This window comes from Candoia aspera, chromosome 13, assembly GCF_035149785.1.
Source record: "Candoia aspera isolate rCanAsp1 chromosome 13, rCanAsp1.hap2, whole genome shotgun sequence".
NCBI classification, from domain to species: Eukaryota; Metazoa; Chordata; class Lepidosauria; order Squamata; family Boidae; genus Candoia; species Candoia aspera.
Window position 1 is genome coordinate 16,986,544 of NC_086165.1, and position 20,546 is coordinate 17,007,089.

General features: G+C 45.3%; 1 protein-coding gene across 2 annotated transcripts; it reads right to left on the reverse strand.

Annotated features, from left to right (window-relative positions):
* Positions 1 to 8,994: 8,994 nt before the first annotated feature.
* PARP16 (poly(ADP-ribose) polymerase family member 16) lies at positions 8,995 to 19,997 on the reverse strand. 2 transcript variants are annotated; one of them, XM_063314095.1, is made up of 7 exons: positions 19,896 to 19,997; positions 19,193 to 19,402; positions 17,212 to 17,349; positions 14,734 to 14,940; positions 14,311 to 14,482; positions 13,458 to 13,599; positions 8,995 to 11,486 (listed from the first exon to the last, which is right to left on the reverse strand). In XM_063314095.1, the coding sequence occupies exons 2-7, from the start codon at positions 19,385 to 19,387 to the stop codon at positions 11,345 to 11,347; spliced, it is 996 nt and encodes a 331-aa protein (XP_063170165.1). In that variant the 5' UTR covers positions 19,388 to 19,402; positions 19,896 to 19,997; the 3' UTR covers positions 8,995 to 11,344. The 2 variants fall into 2 exon arrangements, with proteins under 2 accessions (XP_063170165.1, XP_063170167.1); XM_063314097.1 differs by lacking the exon at positions 19,896 to 19,997 and adding an exon at positions 19,719 to 19,884.
* Between the last annotated feature and the right edge of the window lie 549 nt (positions 19,998 to 20,546).

Consider the following 20,546-nt stretch of genomic DNA (forward strand, 5'->3'; position numbering starts at 1 on the left):
CGTTGGCCCGCACCAGCTACTCCCCCAACATTTGCTTGGCTAACAGTTATGGCATTTCAGCCTGGTCCTGTTGCTCTGCTTTGCTTTCCTATCTAGTCTCCTGTGCAAGTGAATAATTGAATCACTGAAAGCAGCTTTCGGGGCTAAGTTGTTGATCAATGTGGATGTTCACATCTGTCAACTATGTTCAGGACAGCTGGGAAACACATTGGCAGATGTGAGTTCAGTGGGGGTGGAAACTGGGACCTTGTGTTCCCTTCCATGCAAAGTAATTTACCTTGTCTTGTGTTGCTAAACCAACCCAGTGCCAGCCAAAGGAACCATTATGGGACAATAAACAAAGATAATAAATACCTTTTTCTCTCCACCAAAATATACAGTTGGAATGTTTTTCATTCATTCTGGCAAAAAACAAAAACTGTTTGGATAACTTAGCATGCTGTAATGCAACTTTTGCCAGCTTATGCCCTCCAGATGTTTTATATTACAGCCCCCATCATCCCTGGCCAGCCTCAATTTATATCATTTGCTTCGTGATATTAGGCATCATGTGCATAATGGCAACCTGACACAAGTGACATAGATGCAGACTGCAGAAATCACCACAATGACATACTTTCAGAGGTTGCCTGCAAGGTTGGGGATGGTGGCAGATGAAGTGTCACAATGCCAGCCTCTTCTCTTTTGAACGTGTGGTCCATGTCAGTGCATGTAACTAAGGGGCGGGGCTTGTATCACAGCGCTTTGCCCGCCATCTTGCCGATTTTGACCCATAGCTTCCTGCGGATGATGCTGTGTACTTCTGTATTTAACAGACATTCCAGAACAACAGACTCCCCTCCAACGGCCTTTTCAAAGAGTTTTTTCCATACTCATGGGATGCAAGTGGATGAAAAAAGGCGTCAAGGCTGAAGGAAGCATAAGGTGGTAGATCCATTTGATGGAAACAGGGTTATTTATTTATTTATTAGACAAATTTATATGACCGCCCAACCCACACACAGTGACTCTGGGCGGCTTGCGAGATTAAATTCCATAAAACAACACACCCTTCACTGGAATGTCCTTGGAAGAGTGACATTTTGCCACCAGCAGCAGGTTGAGGTGGAGAGAATTTGCCCACGCATGAGAGAGCTAGGTCCAGCTCGCAAACAAATTAACTAATTCATTATTTTGTTTATCACCACCATCTCTCCCCATCCATGTAGAATGAGGTTATTTGAGCCTCCAAAGAGACTTTCCTAATTTGTTACATTCATTTCTCTTGGCTCCAACGAGGTGGGGAAGAGAACCATTATTTGAAAGATCAACAGGCAGGGGAAAAAGATTCTCGAGGTTGCCTTTAGGCATTGATCTTGCCTGGGACCTCTGCTGGGTGGCTGGGAGTGATGGAAGCTGTAATCCAGCGCATTTGAAAGGCAGCAGGAGTCAGAGGGGCTTCTTTGGGGAATAAACAGATTACTGATTTCACATTTGCCCATCTTTTCAAATGAAACTTGGAAAATGCCTGTGACCGTTGAATGTTTATTTAATCCTTCTTGCTTTCTGGCAGATTAGGAGGAATTTTCCAAATTAAGATGACTTGTATGCCATCTGTTCTTTAAAGAGAAAATGGGATGCCTCTCCACTGTAAATAAAAGGATGCTTTCTTCTCACAAATGCTCAGGCAAGAATGAAGAAGTTCAGATGACAATAACACAACTGTCTTTGTTTGCAGGGCTTGGCTTGGCAAGCATAAAGAAAGAAAATCGTTTCCACCCAGAGAGCAAGAAACAAACAATAAAACTCATTTAATTTGAAGTAAGTAATGAGCACAGTTACAACGCTTCAGGAAAAAGGAAAGCAAGTGCTGCGTGTAAAATATCACAGATCTTTATCAACCTCTGGAGGTAAAGCCTTTATGCCAAAGGAAGCAAATTCCTGTTTCCATTGTCTTTAAAAAAATTGATCAAAATCCCTCCCTCCCTCTTTCTTTCTTTCTTTCTTTTTCTTTCTTTCTTTCTTTCCTCATAATAGTTCTATCTGTCCTCAGAACTGCTGGTTCTCAGGCCACCAAAACTTAGCACAAAAACAGATTAGACAGTGGATCTTGGTTATATATCAACTCCGCCCTATACAAGAAATCCACCTGCCTTATAAAACATAAATCACTTAACTAAATTGCAGGATATCCAGTTAACACATTCATTAGGTTTTGTGTGTTGAGGGTTTTTGTTTTTGACAATTACCTGAAAAGAAAAAGGATTTAAAAGATGGCGAGCTCAAATGTAACATCAACATGAAAGTAATGGCAAAACTAAAATGTCAGCAGTGATAATCCTGTCTCTTTAGGGGGCGGGGGGAGGTTTTGCCTTCTATTCACCTTGTAGATGTAAGGGCTTTTTGGAGCTGTGATTTTTCGCCCACCAAACCATGGATATTATAGTTTGAGAAGGATTACTAATGATTTCAGCATTGTCACCAAACTATAATGAGCAGACTTCTATGGAGAGAAATTTTGGCTGGTATACTAGAAGGAATGTGTGTAATTTCATCATGAGACTGAGCTGAACTAACATGTTGGTCCTCATACCTGCACTTGTCACCTGCTGAGGAAAGCCTATTGCTATAATGTATAGCTCAATAAACAGTTAAATATCTTTTCCTGGCACACACCAAGCTCTACATAATGCTTTGACTCCTGGAATCTCTGGGATTTGTAGTGCAACAGAGCTGAAGAGAACCAGCTTGGCAAAAACTGATCTAAACCATGGTTGCCTTCAAGAAATGGCTCCAACTGTTACTGGTCCTCAGAATTTGTGCTTCGGAGATGGGTTCCATTTTAGCTGACATAAAAGCTAACACCTATGAAAAGCTAAAGGTTCCTTCAAGTCAAACTTTACTCTGAGTGACATCCTGGACTCGTCCATCAAGCAGTCTTAGCAGCAGTGGGGAGAAGGTTGGCCATTGCCTTCTTCCAGGAGTATATTTGTACTTCCCACTCCTTAAATTGAGCCAGACTTAAATGGTAGGGGCAGAGATGGTGAATACAGACAGCGTTCATCTGTTTCCAGCTTGTCAAGCCATGATCTAGCATCTCTCTCTCTCTCTCTCTCTGGATTATTAGATTTGGCTGTTCCAAAACTTCTTGCAGATCCCCAAAGACTCTTCATTGTAAGCAGATGTTCTACTTGCCCGATCACCTTCCACAACAAAGTAATCTGGCTTGAAAAAATATATGCTGTCAAGAAATATTCTCCCAGGGTTACTTGTTCTGGAAAGTCTTTTTAAGCATGTAAAACATATGACCCAGAGAAGACACTTTGAATTCCCCAGGAGAATGCTTCCTATGTTTCCCCCTTAGACTCCTCCGGCCACGTATTCTTTGCTTCATCTGCTGCTAAGTGCAAGGAAGATGTTTTGGATTACCCCTCTCAACAGCATTAGCCATCACGGCTTGTGGGACATCTAGTCCAAAACTTGTGGAAGGAGACAAATGGGTAACTCCCAGGAACTGTTTTCATAGAAATAGATAGATGTAACTCCTACCCATGCATTAAAACAAATGTCTATCTGAGCTTTTGGAATCACAGAATTGCAGAACTGGAAGGCCTCCAGCACCACCACCAGCACCACTGTGCACAGTGCAGGAATCCAAATTAAAGCAGGGCTCCCCAATCTCTGCTTGAACACATCCAATGAAGAGAAACCCTCCACCCAGGGATGTCTTCAAGGAGGGGGTTCAAAAAAATCAGGATGGTAGCCACAACACTGAATCAAAGCCCCATACTTTTGTATGTGCATCAGAAAAGTCAAGATGGAGGCTGCAGGCCCTGCTCTTTTTTTACACATGTTGCAATGCGCATTTAAAAAGGGAGGGAGGCTTCAATTGCATGGTTTTGACCACCAATTTTTAAAATTTATTTATACCATGAATAACCCTGCCTCCATCTCTCTAGGTTAGCCTTTCTCAATCTTCTGACCCTGGAGGAACCCTTGAGATATTTTTCAGGCCTCGGGGAACCCTTGCACATTCAGGCTCAAATATAGGCCAGAAGTTACAAAATTATTCTATTTGTTTTATGGGTGGGCTTGTATATCTGCATTAACAGTGTTCTTAAGCTAAAAATAAAGAATGAAACTTACCTCTTTAATGTGAAATTGCCTGAATTTGAAATAATTTTTTAAATAAATCGTGATCTCCCAGGGAACCCCTAGTGGCTTCTCGCAGAACCTGAGGGTGCCACGGAACCCTGGTTGAGAAACCCTGCTCTAGAACATTGGTTCAGCCATCAAACACCTCCTAACGTTCAACTAAAACCCACCTTTCTGTAATTTAAGCTTTTCTTCCATGCCCTGCTCTCTGGATGAGACAAAACAGGACTTGATTTTAGTTTTCTCTGCTTTAGGTCTGTAGTAAGCACTTTCCTTCCTGCTGAGGTTTCCCTGGCTAGGAATTATGGGAGCTGTAATCCAGTGCCCTTGAAGGCCACCAGCTAAGGAGGGATGATCTAGGTATTGCCAGATATCAAGTGGGAGAAAGGGGGGAGTCAAACGTCTGAAAGCTTTTCTAGACAGAAAAACCATCAAGTCAATGAAAAGGCTGATTTAAAATACTTCCTCCAAAGAAACTGGACCGTGTGTGCGTGGGGGCGTGTACACTTTTGCATGTACGCAGGCATTTGATGGCGAGAGAAAGTGTCCCGCAAACCAGGTTTATCTAAAAGTTTATCTGAAGCAAAAGTTTGGAAGAAGAGTTGAAAATTTTAGTTTTACAGACACCTCCCGTGCTCCAGTGAAGGCTAAGCCACATTCACATAGCAAGCTTCATGTATTCACTGAATTAGCCCATGTTTTGGATTTGCCCAATATACAAAACTGTAAACTAACTAAACAGGCTGTGTTCACACAACCTACTAAGACACAGACAAATATAAAAACCCAACCAAGCTTAAATCTAACCAAATTTAGCATGTTGCATGAATGCAGGAGCCAGTTTCTTAAATCATTTAACTACTTGGCTAAATGTGTTGTGTGAATGCAGAAAAAGAAGGAAAGCATCTGCAAAGGGCTCCTGAAGTATTTATGTCTTAGTGTTACAACTAACATTTTTTCCTCCAGTGAAGCAGACACACCGTTTTTTCCACCCTCTAATTTCTTGCCACACCACAACAAAACTTGAGGTAGGCTGGGTGAATGGCGATTGTCCCAAAGTCACCCTCTGTCCAAGGTGTTGATGCCAGGGCAAATAGAGCAATCAAAAGCAGAAACTTCAGAAAGGAAGCTTTTAACCAAATTTATAGGGGAATGCAACAGATAGAGCAGCTCAAAAGAACTTTCAACAGGGTCTGATTGTAATTTTGATTTTAAACATCAGTTCGACTGGAAACACCATTCAAATAGTCAATGCCATTTTTTGTAAAATTGGTGAAGAAAATTGTGGTTCTTTGTATGCCCAGGAACAATTGAGTAAACTTAATTTGAAATAAATTGATTCAGTTTGGGAAGTTGATGTGATTAGGAGATTCAACAGAATGGTGTTTGATTGGAATATCTACATAGCTCTATTATCCAGGGGGCAATTAAAATATCTACAGCTGTGATCAACCATAAAGAATTTTCGAATGTGAAATTTTAATTAAATTAGAAATAATTGTTAAAGGAGATAAATACTTATAGAAGGAACTTGACCATGGAGGTAGGCATTCTTGGGTGATTCAGCACTAATTTAGTCATGTGCCCTGAACTGAATCAGTTTGATTCAATTACTCTGAATTGAATCAATTTTAGTTCTACTTTCAACTACAATCTTAGAATAGCCATGTTTTGATAGACCTCATCTGGAAGCAAGCAACCTTTATGTCAATTTTTCCTGGATTACTACTGTTATTATAGGCATGTTGTCTTCAGCAGAATTGGGAGTTTCCCAAAAGTTTTAGCAAACATCATTATATACTTTGCTTAATTTTGAAATGAACCAGGAATTTGTCAACTATTCCAACAGACAGCTCTTCCAAAAAAGCCATTTTGGAAAAGTAGCAGAGATGTCTTGCTTGCCTTTGACTATTGACTTGGGACTAATTTAACCCTAACCCTGACTAAAGATGCTTCTATCCTGGTTTCTTTTACCTGGATTTGATGTACCACCAAGTTTCAAAGATTGTTTCCTGGGCCAATGGATAGGAATGCTGCATCTTTAGTAGATGTTTCCATTTAGTAACAGTATTCAAAAAAGCAACAGGCACATCTTCCCAGGCTGTACTCATGACTGTTTACACCCTACCTGGCTCCATGCACAATTTCTGTAATTAACTTAAGAAAGTATACTTTGCTGGATCAGAACGTCTACTTGATCCAACATCTCATTTCCCAGAGTTAGCCACATAGATGCTCTGGGAAGCCCATGATCAGGACCCCAAATCCAAGAACTGCCTCCCCAAAACTATTTATCACAACCACTTTTGGTCATTACAACTGCTAACCTGATTTGTTGATTCAGCTTGTTTCAAGTCTCATAAGCTAAAGCTGGGCTTTCTCTTCTCCATCATTTGTGGGCAAACAGATTGGGGAGTAACTTCTCCAGTCGATTCCAGGGAAAGCTATAAAAAAATTCTGTTAGGCTTTGTTTGGGATGAATTGAAACATGGGAAGGGAGTTGATAGCCTCTCAGAGAGAATTGTACCATGAAGGAGACAACATCCAGACACCTGAGAACTTCACCCAGGAGAATTTTTCCAAAATTCCTTCACATTTGACTCACTGTAATGGTATGTGGAAGGGACGCGGTGGCGCTGCGGGTTAAACCGCTGAGCTGTCGATCGGAAGGTCGGCGGTTCGAAACCGCGCGGCGGGGTGAGCTCCCGTTGCTCGTCCCAGCTCCTGCTCACCAAGCAGTTCGAAAACATGCAAATGTGAGTAGATGAATTGGTACCGCTTCGGCAGGAAGGTAACGGCGTTCCGAGTCGTCATGCTGGCCACATGACCCGGAAGTGTCCTATGGACAACGCCGGCTCCAAGGCTTAGAAACGGAGATGAGCACCGCCCCCTAGAGTCGGATTCGACTGGACTTTACGTCAAGGGAAACCTTTACCTTTACCTCTAATGGTATGTGGAATAACCTTGGGAGATGGGGGAAGAGATGCAGCCAAGGGAATGATCAGATAAGAGTGGGCATAGCCCACAGCTGCATAATGGGCAGAGAAAGAAACTCAGAAAGGAACTTCCCTAACTTAACAAGCTATAAAAGAGACGGGAGATTTGTACTTTCAGACATGCAAGATTCTGTTAGGGTAGCCTTACAATAAAGTAGAATTAGCTCATCTGGTTGTGTTTCTTGTCTGCTCTACTTGGGAAGGCTGACACTCAACAAGGAACATTGCATTGTTCCAATGCCACATCCAGGTGGTTCCAGTAACTGGGAAAAGACATCCAAGACTTTGAAGAGTTGACTTGCCTTGTGCGTGCCTACTTGGGCCACTGGATGTGCTAAAGGAGGGACTTGGAGCAATGCAAAATGAAGCAATTCAACAACTTTCTTGTCTCTGTCAGACACCGAGGGGGTGAGCGGATTGTCCCAGAATTTTGAAGGGGCACTCTCCATAATACATAAAATCACAGAATTGGGAGGGAGCTTGAGACACCGATGTTTCAGTTGAAGAACCCAAACTGAAGTATTCCATTTGTTTGGCTTAAGGTTTAAGAGAAGCTGTATATGAAGTAAAACTGACCATTCATTTAAATAAGGAATTATAGAATATGAAGTTAACATTGGTAATACTGATCAATTAAAATATCTGATTTTGGAAAATCAATGGGCCCAAGTTTAAGAAATTTTAAATACTTCTCATGATTTAATGACGTTAGTCCACCCCAAAATTCTGTTTACATTTATTGGTTTCCCCAAAGGATGTTTTAAAAAGTATGGCTATCAGACTTTTTCTACTGATGTTCTAATAAATTTGAGGGTTCTTTGACTCTTATAATTTAGTCATGGCTCTTCATGGATCCTTTTTGGTCCCAAATTTCTACATACGGTAACACAATTTTGGGCAAGAACATTGTTGTTAAAGATGTAAATATGATATTGAGCTACATTCCAATAAATACATTTTATGAAGAACGTTGGCTCTACTGAGAAGGGAGATTGGCTAAAAGAATAATCTTACGAAGGTGGAAAGAATCTTGCTCAAGGCACAAATGACCAGGCTCAAATTATCCTACTTTGAACACATTTTGCAAAGACCCAGCTTTCTGGAAAAGGGTCTAATGATGGAAGAGGTGGAAGAAAAAAAGAGGATATCAGTTGGGTAGACTCAAGTTACCGTACAATGGTGATGGGTGCACCTTTGGAAGAACTAAAAGATCAGGTTAGAGACAGATTGTCCAGGAGAAAATCTATCTATACAGTCACTAAGGGTGAATACCAACTTGATGGCACATAACCAGCTGGAAAGAAAGAAAAACTTTAGAGGTTAAAGTGTAGATTCTAGAGATGTGTTGTCTATCTTTGAAAAGTCCACCTATTATAGATGGAGCATTGTTTATTTATGGTCTAAATTCAATACTATGTTGAAGGGTTGAGCTAGCTGTACATTAATATTCCCCGTTGGAACCCATTATATGGATCCTCTTCTTTTTCCCCCAGATTATTGTTTATATTGTTTTTATTTTTATCTGTTAATTTTACTATTCTTAAATTTAAAAGGTCTTGCACAACCCCAGAAAATGGATTGATTTGATAATCAGAATGAACATTTTAGGCAAATGCCGCACTCACTCACAATGAGCAATAGTTAAATGAATAACTGCGGTAGTCTAAATGCACCTGTTTCGTCCTTTTAAAAATACATCCCCATGAATGGAAGGGGGGGGGATATTTTTTTGCCCCTAACTATCACCGTTTCATCCCCACCATGTCCCTTGCAGCTCTTGGAAGCAAACAATTTTTTTTTTCTAATCGTCTTCCACCCCAGTCACTTTCATGAAGTATTTAGTCATGAAAGTTACTTAGAGATGTAGATTATGGTTATCCTTTATTGAAACCATTGTGTAAAATTTTATACACATATATACACATTTGAGAAGCCCTTACATCTATAATTTTGTTCTTGTCCTGCCTTTTCTTTTTATGTTGTTCTCTTCATCTTCTGTTCAAATAAACAAAAGGAAACATTTAAAAAACAAAAAACTTAGTAAAAACTTTTTTTTAAAAAAAAATGAAGTACATGGTTGGGCTCACATAACATGCTGGTCTGCTCACATAGTGTATCATGCTGGCTTGGTTCAGACAGTATGCTAAGATAGGGGTTGAGTTCCCCATGCTGTAAAATTACCCATCTCCTGTTACTCGTTGTGCAAAGGGATTTGATGATCTCAGAACACTTGTTTGCAGTTAATGGAACGTGCTAACTAGACTTGATCAGTGGAATGCTGGAAGGAGTCAACCCCCTCCTGTTACTGCCAACTTGCACAGACCCAGGGATGCTGGGGAGAGGGTCAAAAAAGTCAAGATGGCAGCTGCAACCATGTGACTGAAGCCTGCATTCAACTATACCGAGCCTGGTTACCCAATTAATCCATTTTCTGGCTTGGCACAATACCCTGCAGGGATGATGAACTAGCCAAATGGGATTTGCGTAACCTACTAACCCCCACAAAACCCAAACAAAGCCCCAACCAAGGTTACTGCAAGGTACTTAACTGTTTGTGGTGAGGCACATGGAACGAACACATTTAACTCAATTACTGAATGAACCTATTTTCTGGGTTTGCATAGTGTGCCAAGGCCCAGAAATCAAACCACCGTCGTGCAAGTCCATCTGCTAGTCTTCCAGTGACCTGGTTAAGTGTGCTCCGTGAATGTATCAGAGGCTTAAGCAGGGGTGTCCACAGGGAGGGTCAAAAAGTCAAAATGGCAGTAGCTCCAATGCCATCAAAGCCCCACCCTGGGGCTTCAGCCATGTAGTTGAGGCTGCCATTTTGACTTTTTGCCCCCCACACCAATAAATGCCCCTGGAAATAGCCCAGACATTTTGAGCTAGTGAAGCCAACCAGCAAGCACAAATGGTCCAGAAGAAGTCAATTGTGGAGAGCCAGGAAGACAGCCTTGAAGCAAACATTCAGAAACCATTGTGAACAAACAAGACGGAATCATTCCTTAAGTCCTGGGAAGGGAGACAGTATTATGAAGGGACAGGCTGGCTCCTCCCTGGCTCAATGGGGGTTTAAAGGGGAGGGGAAGTAAAACACAATCAGGCTTTCAAGATGCTGTTACTATAGTCTATCTCAGTAAAGCAAAGTTCTGGTCTTCCTGGTGTGTGTGTTTCTTGATCTGGTCTACCCTGAAGGGCTGACATCCATCATGCAAAGAGCAAAACAGGCTTTCAATCTTCCTAGAGACTTTCAGCTTTACCAGATAGACCAGACAGGAAACACGATCAGATGAGCTATTTCTACTTCATTGTAAAGCTACATTGGCAGAATCTTGCAAGTCTGAAAGTACCAATCTCCTGCTGTCTCCTTTACAGCCTGAGAAACTAGGGAGATCCCTCCTGAGCCTCTTGCCCTGCCCACTGTCCAGTTGCGGGCCAAGTTGCCTTTTATCTGACCGTTCCCTAGGCAGCATCTCTTCACCCTGTCTCCCAAGTCTTTCCCACATGCTATTAGAGACTTTTATCCTAGCTTTTTTTTAACCTAGCTGCTGGGAAACATGGACTGGAGAGGAACCAATGCAGAGGAACAAGAAAAAACAGAGGGACTTCATCAGATAGTTCATGGTATCATCACAGCCTTTTCACTTGCCGTCAGTTCCATCTTGGGCAAAAGAAAAACCACTTCCTTCCCGCAGATGGTGTTCATGGATAAAGTGCTTGGCAGCCTTTATTTTACCCAGGGGTGTCCACATCCAGCTTGGTCATTTCCACACACACACACAGAAATGCACTTTAAATGAGAGCAAGTTCTTCCTTCTTTCTCTTTCGCCACTTGCATTAAACACATGGATGGGCCACCGTGGTTTTCCAAGGTCTGGGTCAGAGGCGGCTTACAAAATCTCCTTGGGGTTTAGAACCAGCCACACTGTAGGAGACATGTCTGTGTCATGATGAAGTTTCTTCCTTGACGGCCGACAGTCCCTGTTCTGCCATCCTTTCCCTCTGAAGATGTCACTGAGACCTTTTAATGAGGTCCAACGTACCAGGAAAATTAAGGCATCTGAAACATCCCCATTCCACCCCCCTCCCTACCCTGCTCTGCTCTCCAGGGCGATGGGATTCACAAAAGCTGGACATCTCTCCCTGTTAAGGCACCTGGTGAAGGTCAGCAGCCCTGCCCCCCCGCCCCCCCCAGCCCCAAGACCCCCAAGATGTCATTGCTTGAAGTCAAAAATCCGGTTCCAGTAGTAGAGGAAGGCTGGCGAGTTGCTAGTCCCTATGACAACCAGCAGCAGCAGGTAGAGACTCATCATCACCGCAAAACGATGCTTGGAGAGCCACGACTGGCCTGGAAGGCTACAGGGAGAAAATGCACAGATGGTCACCACACCCTTCCACCTCAAGGGTGAATCTTTTGCAGGCCAAAAGTTCTGTTCCCAATCCCGTATGAACAATAGGGGGGTGGATTTTTTAAAAGATACCCTTGGCTGATTTTAATGTCAATACACTAAAACTTCAGTTGATGCAACGTTCTCAGCTCAGTCTACTAGAGATGGTGGTTGCTGCGGAGAAAAAGAGGAGGCAGGAGTGTTGTATGCATATTATGTAATGGTGTGTGGGAATGACCTTGGGAGACGGGAGGAAGAGCCACCGACTGGACAACCGGCATGTAAAAGATGACTCAGCCCCAGAAGGAGAGGTGATGTGGGAAGCATTTCAGAAGGGACCCTCCTTAGTTTTCGGGAGAGTAAAAGAAGAGGAGGGGAGAAATACTGTTAGCTTTGCGAGGTAGTCCAGACAAGCATAGCCATACTCACCCTATCTTTATTGTAACATTACATTAACAGAATCTTGCAAGTCTGAAAGCACCCCGCCCGTCCCTCACTTTTACTCTCCTGAAAACTAGGGAGGGTCCCTTCTGAGACACTTTCACGACCCCCATTCCTCCTTCGGACTCAAATTTCATTTATTGGACCATTGCCTAGGATGCGGCTCCTCCTCCTGTCTCCCAAGGTCTTTCCCACACACCATTACAAATACTTCCGGCCTCGCAAGATTCTGTTAGTGCAACCTTATGATAAACACAGAGTTAGTACTCAGAGTGGTGCTTCTGGTCTGGACTACCTTGAAGGGCTAACCATGTAAATGAAAGGTGAGATTTAAAGCATTCTCCCTGCCATAGCTCATTCTGTAACTAACAGCTGTGTGTTTTGCAGGTGAGGTTTTTCTGCCTGCACATGTGTTAGTCCACTCGTCTTCTTGTTCACCGCCTAAAGGGAGAGGGAAAGGATGGGGAGAGATCTCTAGTCCTGCCCTTCCTTTCTTGGATGCAGAGGAGGAAGAGGAACGGTCCTGAGCTGAGCACCCCTCAGCCCTGGTGCCCCCCTTCTCCATTTTGTTTCCCACAACAGCCTCTCACTGCTCCCCAGCCACTGCTGGAACCTCCTGCTGCTTTATCCCCGGCCCCTCTGGCCTCGTCCTGCAGTGCCCCCCTTCTTATCCAACTTTGGACAAGCCATTTGGGTGGCCTCTCCATGTGCCCTCGAGTGCGTGTGAGGGTGCGTCCCTGCCCTCCATCCCGTTTATCTTGCCTCCAGCCAGAAGGAAAGGGCCTTTAATGCCAGTAATGCAAATTTAGGAACTGGGTGTGCTGTTTGGGGTCTTTATCTAATAGAACACGCAATTCATCTGGATGACCAGGGAATATCTTGAGTAGGGATTCCATCCAAATTCTCAATAGTAACTAAAAAGAAGAGGGTGTGGGTCAAAGATTCAATGGCCCCTGAGCCACCTGGGCATGGTCTCTCTGCATGGGGGACCTTCTTGTATCTGCCCTCAAGAACTGCTGATGGAAAGACGTTACAAGACGATTATTGCAACACCACTACACAAGAATTCACCTTTACGTTCTTCCAACATGAGGATAAAAGGGGCAGAGTCTGCATCTTGATGTTACAATGCACGTTTCATCACTGGATCCTATTTAGCCATCATGCACAAGCCCTATTCTGCTCCACCAACTGATGCTGCTTCCTTGGAGGCACACTTTCACCTTTGCAGCCATAAGGACTAGCAGCTTGATTTAAAATGGGGAGGGGGAAACCCGATTCCTTGAAAGCTCAATTCTGCAGGTTTTCTGCAGCTGCATGAAAACTCTATCACCATTACGGTTTCACCCGTCCCTTCTGCTGTCGCCCTTATGGTGGCTCTTCCCTGGTTTTCTGAATCTTTGAACCACGGGGAGCAGGAACAGCTTCAGACCATCCACTGAAGCATCTTCCCTCCAGGGATGGTGGACTCTGCAAGGGAGCAGGAAGGGACACTCACCTTCGATGCTGCCTCTGAGAATATACCAGTAAATATTTCACCCGTATCAGCTGATTGTTTGTAACCACAAAATATTTCTGAGGGACATCACCCCCTTCGCTGTTCTTCACCCTGGCTCTCTTCCTATCAATTCCTTTAGAGTCTGCCAAAAAAAGAAGGTTCTCTTCAAAACTGAGAAAAAGGCAAGCCTAGGTGGGTTGATCAAGCCGTGCGTGTGAGGACAGAAGGACCAACACCGCTGTGGCTCTTTGGCCATGGAGGGCCCAGCATGAGGCCCCGGGGGGGGGGGCAGTGCCTTGCAAGGGGAAGGGGCAGGACAGATCCTGGCACATGGACACTCGGCACACAAACCCCTAAATCCAGATGAGCAAGTCACTATGGCTATATTCATGCAACATGCTATGCTCAAAAAAATAAACCAACATGGGTTAGGCGGAGAGCCATGCTAAAACAATAGCCCAGTTTGGCCAACACACTGAAACACCACATTCTCAGTCACTGCTGTATTGTGGGAGGGAGGGAGGGAGGAAATTGAGGGATGGTGTAAACGAGAGGGAGAGAGAAAGTAAGAGAGCTGGAGGGAGGGAGGAAAGGAGGGAAATGGTGATCACTTGACTGCGGGATGCTGCAACTGTTGAATTGTGAGTCAGTTGCCAAGCGCCTGGGTCACGATCATGTGACCGTGGGGATGCTGCAACGGCTGCAACTTCAAGGAAAGTTGAAAGGGTAAGCCCCCCTCGTTCAGCACCATCGTAACTTTGAACAGTTGCTGAACAAGTGGTCACTGAACGAGGACTACCTGTACAATCAAGAGGGCTCCAAGTTGGGAAGAAAACTGCTTCCTGAGACTCACCTTTTTTCTTCACTTGGCACTTGACATCTGGATGGTCAATGACCTCGCAAACTGCAACACAGCTGAGAATTGGGCCCATCATGCTTCGCTGCCAGCCCAGACTGTGCGGGCTGTAGAGCAGGGCCAGGCTTAAGTCACTGGTCAGATAGGTGCCTTCCCCAAACAAGGAGGTCTGAAAAAAAGCCAGAAAGATTGCTTTCTCCTTACCCTAAAAGGAATTCTAGGACTTTTTCTATACTTTATTCTTGGATCTGTATATGACAATGATAATTACAGTGACCACACATCCTTTATTATACAGGACAGTCCTTTATTTCAGAAAGCTAACCTAGCAGAGAGGATGCTGGCCCAGAGACATCTGGACAGAGAGAGATCAGCCTTTCTTTCTCTCTTCCTTGGGTGCAAACCCAGCTCATCCCTTACCTTGTTCAAATGGCACTGCAACCCGTTGTGCATTATGGAATGGAAGTTCTCCAAGCGGCTTCCATGGAAGGCATAGATGAGGTCTCTCCCCGCCTGAGTTTCCTCAAATTTGGCATTCAATTTTTCGCAGTAGGTGATTTCAAAGAGGAAGTCAGGCACAGGGACGGGCATGCTGGGAGCTCCAGTCAGTTCCTGGATCTTCTCATACTTGAAGGATACCAAAACATAGGAAAGTTACTGACACAGAACATCTGTCTCTCTTTTAAGCCCTTTGAGCGTCAATGTCTTGAGATTGCACGTCAAGGAAGCAGCCACAGATCTGCATCCTCTCCCAGGAACTGGGGGGGCAACGGTTACTGGGGCCCCTGTGGGGAGCATGTCAATGACATAATTGCCACGAACGACAGTGGCATCCTTTTTGGGGTGCCTTGACACCCTGTGGGGTGGTAGAATTCCCCATTGCCTTTCTCCAACCTTCCTGGGTTCCATGAACTGGACAGTGATGAAACAAGAGGAGTTACAAGCGTGGTGGTAAAAGACACCCCCCCCATAGATTTCAGCTGCATTCCTTACTAAACCTATGAGATGCCTCCCCACTTCCCACCCAGTGAATGTGAATTGCTGGGAGTGCCCTTGTAAGAAAACATTCACAGCAAGCTGAATTGACCCTGAGTGGCAACAGGGAGAAGACTGAGTCAGGCCCAGTAAACCAGATTGTTTATATTCACTGATCATATCTCCAAGATAGTATAGCTCAGGGTTCCTCAACCTTGGCAACTCTAAGCTGTGCAGACTTCAACTCCCAGAATTCCCCAGCCAGCTTTGCTGGCTGGGGAATTCTGGGAGTTGAAGTCTGCACAGCTTAGAGTTGCCAAGATTGAGGAACCCTGGTATAGCTAGCATGCTGACCTAGTAGGAAGGGACAAGCAATAAGGTCACCCAGATGGGCTTATCAAAAACTTTCCAATGTCATGCTTTAATTTACACCATCTCCCCCTTTTTCTTTGTCTTGTCTTTCAAATGTAATAGGCCAAAGGTAGATAAGCTGTGGTTCTGCTTTGCTCAAGGCTGCTCAGCAAGCTGCCAATGCTTTGCTGGGAGCCCGGTGTACACCTCAGCTGTTTGCATGCTTAAATAAATTTATGCTGCACAGGTAGTCCTCAGTTAACAACCACTCGTTCAGCGACCGTTTGAAGTTCCAGCAGTGCTGAACAACTGGTACTTACAACCAGTCCTCAAAGTTCCGGTTGTCACACCGCTCCCATGGTCACCCGATTGTGACGCAGGTGCTTGGCAACCGGCTCACACTTACGACGGTTCCAGCATCCTGTTGTCACATGATCGCCATTTTCAACCTTCCTTCCCTGCCGGCTTCCCACAAGCAAAGTTGATGGGGAAGCTGGCAGGGAAGGTCACAAGTTGCTTCCGCTGCTTTTTCTCTCGAGAAGCCCTGCTACCCCATAGGGAGCGCTCATGCCGCAGCAACCCCACCCCAGCCTGCACACACTCACCGCAGCATCCTCCCCACTTCACTCCTAGTACTCACCCACCCTCTGGTCTGCTTGCAAGCTGCCCGGGACTTGCAACTTCCAGCTGGCTTCCACATCAACTTTGCTTGTGGGAAGCCGGCAGGAACCTGCAAGTTGCAATCATGTGAGGTCCTCACTTAACGACCTGCAATCCTAGCTTAACGACAGCAACAGGGACTCCCGGGATTGCTGTTGCTAAGCGATGAAGTCATGTGATGTCGTGCTTTACAACCGCCTAGCTGAGCGATGGAAATTCCAGTCCTGATTACTGGAATTTGCGAGGGCTACCTGTATCTTCAGAGTCTCCCATTGGGGGAGATGGGCGGTGATATAAATTTAATAAATAAATAAATAAAGTGATTTGATCGCTTTAAGTGAGCCTGGCTTTGGCCACAACACAAGGCAAATGGGGAAAAACTGCTGCAAGGATTTAGAGCGTGTTTGTTTAATGGATCAAAGAAGGAGCCTTGATGAAGGGCATTCTGGAGCTGGACACACCCAGCATTTGTTTCAGCTGCCCCGCAGTATTTCCAGCTCCTCCAAATACTGGATCCCAAGGGAAAACGTTGTCAGCCTGGCCTTCTAAAAACACACCTTTGCCCCTTCCCACTGAATTTTTGCAAAGCCCTTTCTTCCTTGCCTCAGATTCTGAGAGAACATCCAATTTCCCTTTTTTAAATCAATGTGATGCCAGTCCTTTTCATTGGCTTTCACTCTTGTCTCTGTAACTGGCACAGATGACTATAGCCCACTGCTAGGGCTTAATTTTTAACTAAATCCTAAAGCCAAAAGAAATGGTTTTGTTGTTGTTGTTGTTGTTCTTCCTAAAATGAAAAAAAAAGGAGGGGGGAACAACTCAACTCTCCCCAGATGAATTTCAGCTCTCAAGGCAGCCTTTCATTTGAATTCTCAGAGTTGGGACTCCTCCCCCCACCTAGGAAATCCTCACCTCGTTTTTGTGGGTGGTGTGGATGCACCAAGCCCTGGGGGTCAAGATCCAGTGGAGCAGCTGCAAGGTTCTTTGGTCAGGATTTTGAGGAGAATCCAGAAGTTCCTGCAGGCTCCCCAGTGCATCTGCATCTGCAAGCTGAAAGAAGAACACAGAGAAGGGACAGGTTGAGATTTTCTTTATGTTCTTGCATGCCAAGAGCCCTCCAGTGGTTAAGACAAGAAAGCAAAAAATATTTCTAACTGCCCAACAGCATGCAGCTTTAAAAAATAAAGTCTCTGTGAGTCAAGCTGAGCTGCCGGAGCTTCATGGACACATCCAGGCAGCTCTCTTGACAAAAATATGGAAGGGGGTTGCCATTGTCATCTTCCAAGGCATTTGTTTCAAATTCCCAATCAAAACCCTGGTGTTCTGTGGCTGTTTCCCATCCAAAAAGTAACCATGGTTGATCCTGCTCAGCTTTTGCAGAATCGCCTGCCACTGTTATGATTTGGTTGGCAGGGTTACATACTAATGATGAAAGACTTGAGAATTTCCCACTCAAAAATTAGGCAAATCTCTCCCAACAGGAAAACGATAATAAAAATAGGACTCCATTTTTATCATGAACAAATATCTCCTAATAATACAGCCAACTATTCTGGGAAAGACTTTCCACAGGAACTTCGCCCTTCCAGAGAGAAGTTTATCGAGCATCACTAGAAAACCTGGTTTTCTGCACAACACACTGGTTGGGCTTATTCAGCATAACCTAGCTAAAATTGGGCTGTGCATGAGATTTAACATCCTGCAGGAAACCAGCCCCTGCTTTAGCACAGTGAATCAGGCTGTACTGTTAAGCCATTATATAATTTACTGGGGGAAGCACACAGATTGTGTTTTGTTAATCCCCGTTTAGAGTTCAGAGTGTTGTGTGAACGCAGCTCCTAATTCTCTTCCCATCTGTCAATAGGGAACAAGTCGACTCTGCGGCTGAAGTGTGCCCAGTGCCAATTAAACTAACATCTGTAGCCGAAAGGGAATTCTAAAATTCTGCGTCATCTAACCGGACTAAGAACTTTATGACAAAAAAGGGGCAAAGAACTCCTTGGCTCTCTTCCAAGCAGCAGGCTCAACAATTTGCTTGGAAGGCCATCCAAATCATTACTTGAACATGAAGGTTGGCTGGCACAGGCTCAAGGACACACCAGTTTCCTAAACTAGTTTGGTGCCATGTGCTAAAAAAGCTGTAATTAGAATAGAGAGAGCCAACTATAAGTTTCAAGCCTTTTATGGCCTCATATGTCAGCCCCCAGGTTCAAATCTTGCATCTTTCGCCCCACTTGTGCACTTGACAAAGGCTTCCAGGCCAGCCGATTCTCAGTGGGAAGAGCTGCTGACATCTTGCGCTGTTACTGCAGTGGACCCTGTTTGGTCTCAGCAAAGCAGCAGGTTCTGACACCGGATGATCCAAATTCTCAACCCAAAAGCTGAAAACTCTGGCCTCTGATCACTAGGTAAAACCAGACCCCGGACGAACTAGCAAGCCGTTTATTTGTGGCAATTTGATAACTACTGTACTTCCAGGCATCCAAACAGAACAGCTATGAAAGACATAATTTGGGTGGATGGGTGGGAATGGGGTTGAGTGCATAATTTTCATGGATTTTTCTGCCAGATAGATGCACACAGATAGATTAAGCTAATTTCTGCTAGCACCACAGGACGAATGAATGCATAATATGCCCATGACTCTACTTGATGCCCATGCCTGACAACAGTCTGATACGGGGAGAGAAAAAAAGTTCCTTGCCTCCCCCCACCCCCGACACCTGCCCCGCAACCCTTGTTCATTCAGCCTCTGCCTCCTGCCAGCCCAGCCCAGGCTGGTGGGACCACAACTTGCAGCCGTCCTTGCTCAGCAGACCATCCACTCCACCAGGCCTGATCCGCCACTTCCTACCCTTCAGGACCGCCCCAGTGCCCGCCAGTGCCAACTCACCAGAGCCTCAAAATCCTTGCTCTCCTTGGAAGTGTAGTGTCCTGGGAAGGGCCGGAGGATGGAGTCCCGCTTGTAGCTCTGCAGAGCGGAAGCAAAAAAGCTGCATTTCAGGTCGGCGGCCAAGAGGTCCCTCTGGATGGTCTCGCACACCCCCTCTCCGGTGGGGGCAACATCGTGGGCGCTTGGTGCTGGCATCCCCAGGAGGCCTTGCTAAGGAGGGGGAGGAGAAGGGGGTCAGCACAGAAGGCAGGCTGCGTTCAGTAGCCCCCCCCAGCACTGGGGGGCGCACTTTTCAGAGTTCCTGGGCCCACGAAAAGCCCCTCCTGGTCATCACACTCTGACCAAGAGAGTTTCTATCGCCCCATTAGCACTGCCTGGCAGAGGCTCCTTCTCTTTCTAAAAGAAAGCCAACTGACAGGTAGACATTCAACAGGTAAGGTTGCGCCCACCCTCCCATCCATTACTGGGTGGGGCTATCAGTATCTTAAGGTTCCCCTCTCCCACCCCACAGCTCTGCAAGACCTACATCCTTGATAACCGCGTTACAGGAAGAAATCCAATCGGTCAAGTCTCCACCGACACGTCTTCCCCCCGCCGAACTTCTGCCTGTCGGTGGCTGAGCTCACAGGCTGTCTGCTTGGCTCCCCGTCCCCTTGCTGAGGACCGGGGTCTCGTCTCCTCCAACCCCAACACTCCGGCCTACCTCGGCCCCTGCCCGGGGGGCAGGAACTTGCTCCGAGTTGGAAGAGGCAGAGCTCTGCCCCTCCAGGATCGTCCCAGGTCCCTACTGAGCATGCGCAGTAAAATTCAGCCATGCTCAGTAGCAGCCACCGAAGCCACACGCTCTGCCCCCTTCCCTTAGGAGCATGCGTAGTACTGCCAATTGAAGCCCCCAGAGTGCCCCTACTAGCCTCCGTTTCATTGCGAGCCTGACCGATGGCAGGCATTCTTGGACATGCGCAATAGCAGCAACTGAAGCACAAAGGAGATGAAGGCCACCTTATTTGGAGCATGCTCAGTGGCAGCAAGTGTAGGTTTGCTCTTGCCGTTTTTCTTCCACGTGGAACCGCAGCTCGATCTAGCGGCGCCCGGCTGTGCTGGCTTTCGGTTCCCAATTCCAGCCGCTGCACTGCATTAAACCATAGATTATTTTAACCATGGTTTGCTGAATGAATCCCAACTGCCAGGCTCACACATAATGCAAAGGCAACACCATAGTGTGTGGCTTAGCCTTATCGTTGAGTGCAAGGTGTATCTGAGCTAGAAGAAGTTGGTATCTAAGAAAAGACTCTCCTGGTTCAATTGTTCTCCTGTTGCCCTCCTTATCTCCTCGTCCTGCCCTCAGCTCTCTTCC